Below are 1,454 nucleotides of genomic sequence, written 5' to 3' on the forward strand. Positions count from 1 at the left end.
TCAAGGTTCACACTGTTGTGATGTCCTTCAAACTTCATGCTTCCTTCAAACCTTTCATTTATCCGTACATATTTAAGAGCTTTTTTTCTATTTTTGATGACTTTGCAAAGAGATTCTTTCAAAAAGTGTTTCCTCATCTCCAAAATGGCACATCCATCTAAATGTAAATGCTCAAATCACCATACTGTTCTCACCACACCCCTTCCCCTCTCGTCCTCGTTTCTCTCTCTCTCTATCCATTCGTCTGAGAAACTTTAATTTCTCTCAATGTTTATCAGCTGTGTAAACTGGTGCAGACGGAGGTGTGAAATAATAGCTAGAAAAGTTGTAAAAGCTTTTGATTTTAAGTCCCAAAATCTGTTTCTTATACAATCTGGTTCCTTCATAAGTTTTCATATCCCAGTTAGCTATTTAGTATGCCTACATTTGCAGGTTGGCTGGTTGGAAAGGTTAGGGACACTTGAGATTACAGGAAGTTCTTTGTTATCTGGTTCTCAGGAATCAGTGGGAAGGACCCCTGGGTATGGTACAGTCACGATCTCCCACTGACCAAAGAACTCTCACAGTTACTGTCCTGACAGCTACTGTCCTCACAGCTACTGTCCTGACAGCTACTGTCCTCACAGCTACTGTCCTCACAGCTACTGTCCTCACAGCTACTGTCCTGACAGCTACTGTCCTCACAGCTACTGTCCTCACAGCTACTGTCCTGACAGCTACTGTCCTCACAGCTACTGTCCTCACAGCTACTGTCCTCACAGCTACTGTCCTGACAGCTACTGTCCTCACAGCTACTGTCCTGACAGCTACTGTCCTGACAGCTACTGTCCTCACAGCTACTGTCCTCACAGCTACTGTCCTCACAGCTACTGTCCTGACAGCTACTGTCCTCACAGCTACTGACAGCTACTGTGACAGCTACTGTCTGACAGCTACTGTCCTCACAGCTACTGTCCTGACAGCTAATGTCCTCACAGCTACTGTCCTCACAGCTACTGTCCTGACAGCTACTGTCCTCACAGCTACTGTCCTCACAGCTACTGTCCTAACAGCTACTGTCCTCACAGCTACTGTCCTGACAGCTACTGTCCTGACAGCTACTGTCCTCACAGCTACTGTCCTCACAGCTACTGTCCTGACAGCTACTGTCCTCACAGCTACTGTCCTGACAGCTGAATGTCATTGGAAACTGCCACAGGACCATTTCCATTTGAAAACAGCATGATTCAATGAGAAGTAATGGCTGGTAAAGGATAGTACACCATTGCGTATCCAAATTGCCCAAATGCTTGTAGCATTTCAGATGGATTGAAGGAGTTCCCCTCTAATGGTACGGTGTAGGGTAAAGTTGCCCCTAGATGCTGATCTTGGGTCAGTTTTGCATTTCCTCAACTAATAGCTAGGGTTAGAATTGGGGGAGGGGAAGTTGATCACAGATCTGCAGCTAGGTGAAA

At 45.7% G+C, this 1,454-nt stretch overlaps 1 protein-coding gene across 1 annotated transcript; it reads right to left on the reverse strand.

Moving 5' to 3' along the window:
- Positions 1 to 532: 532 nt before the first annotated feature.
- LOC115123944 (keratin-associated protein 5-4-like) lies at positions 533 to 1,204 on the reverse strand. The gene is made up of 2 exons (XM_029653309.2): positions 1,057 to 1,204; positions 533 to 906 (listed from the first exon to the last, which is right to left on the reverse strand). Exons 1-2 carry the CDS (start codon positions 1,202 to 1,204, stop codon positions 533 to 535), a joined length of 522 nt encoding a protein of 173 aa, XP_029509169.2.
- Between the last annotated feature and the right edge of the window lie 250 nt (positions 1,205 to 1,454).

Source organism: Oncorhynchus nerka, linkage group LG27 (assembly GCF_034236695.1).
Source record: "Oncorhynchus nerka isolate Pitt River linkage group LG27, Oner_Uvic_2.0, whole genome shotgun sequence".
In the NCBI taxonomy this organism is placed as follows: Eukaryota; Metazoa; Chordata; class Actinopteri; order Salmoniformes; family Salmonidae; genus Oncorhynchus; species Oncorhynchus nerka.

Excerpts from the sequence above, each read along its gene's own strand:
- LOC115123944 (XM_029653309.2), bottom strand. The coding sequence starts at position 1,204 with ATGGTCCTGTGGCAGTTTCCAATGACATTCAGCTGTCAGGACAGTAGC. Across the intron at positions 907-1,056 it reads GGACAGTAGCTGTGAGGACA|CTGTCAGTAGCTGTGAGGAC; the intron begins GTAGCTGTTAGG and ends CTGTCACAGTAG.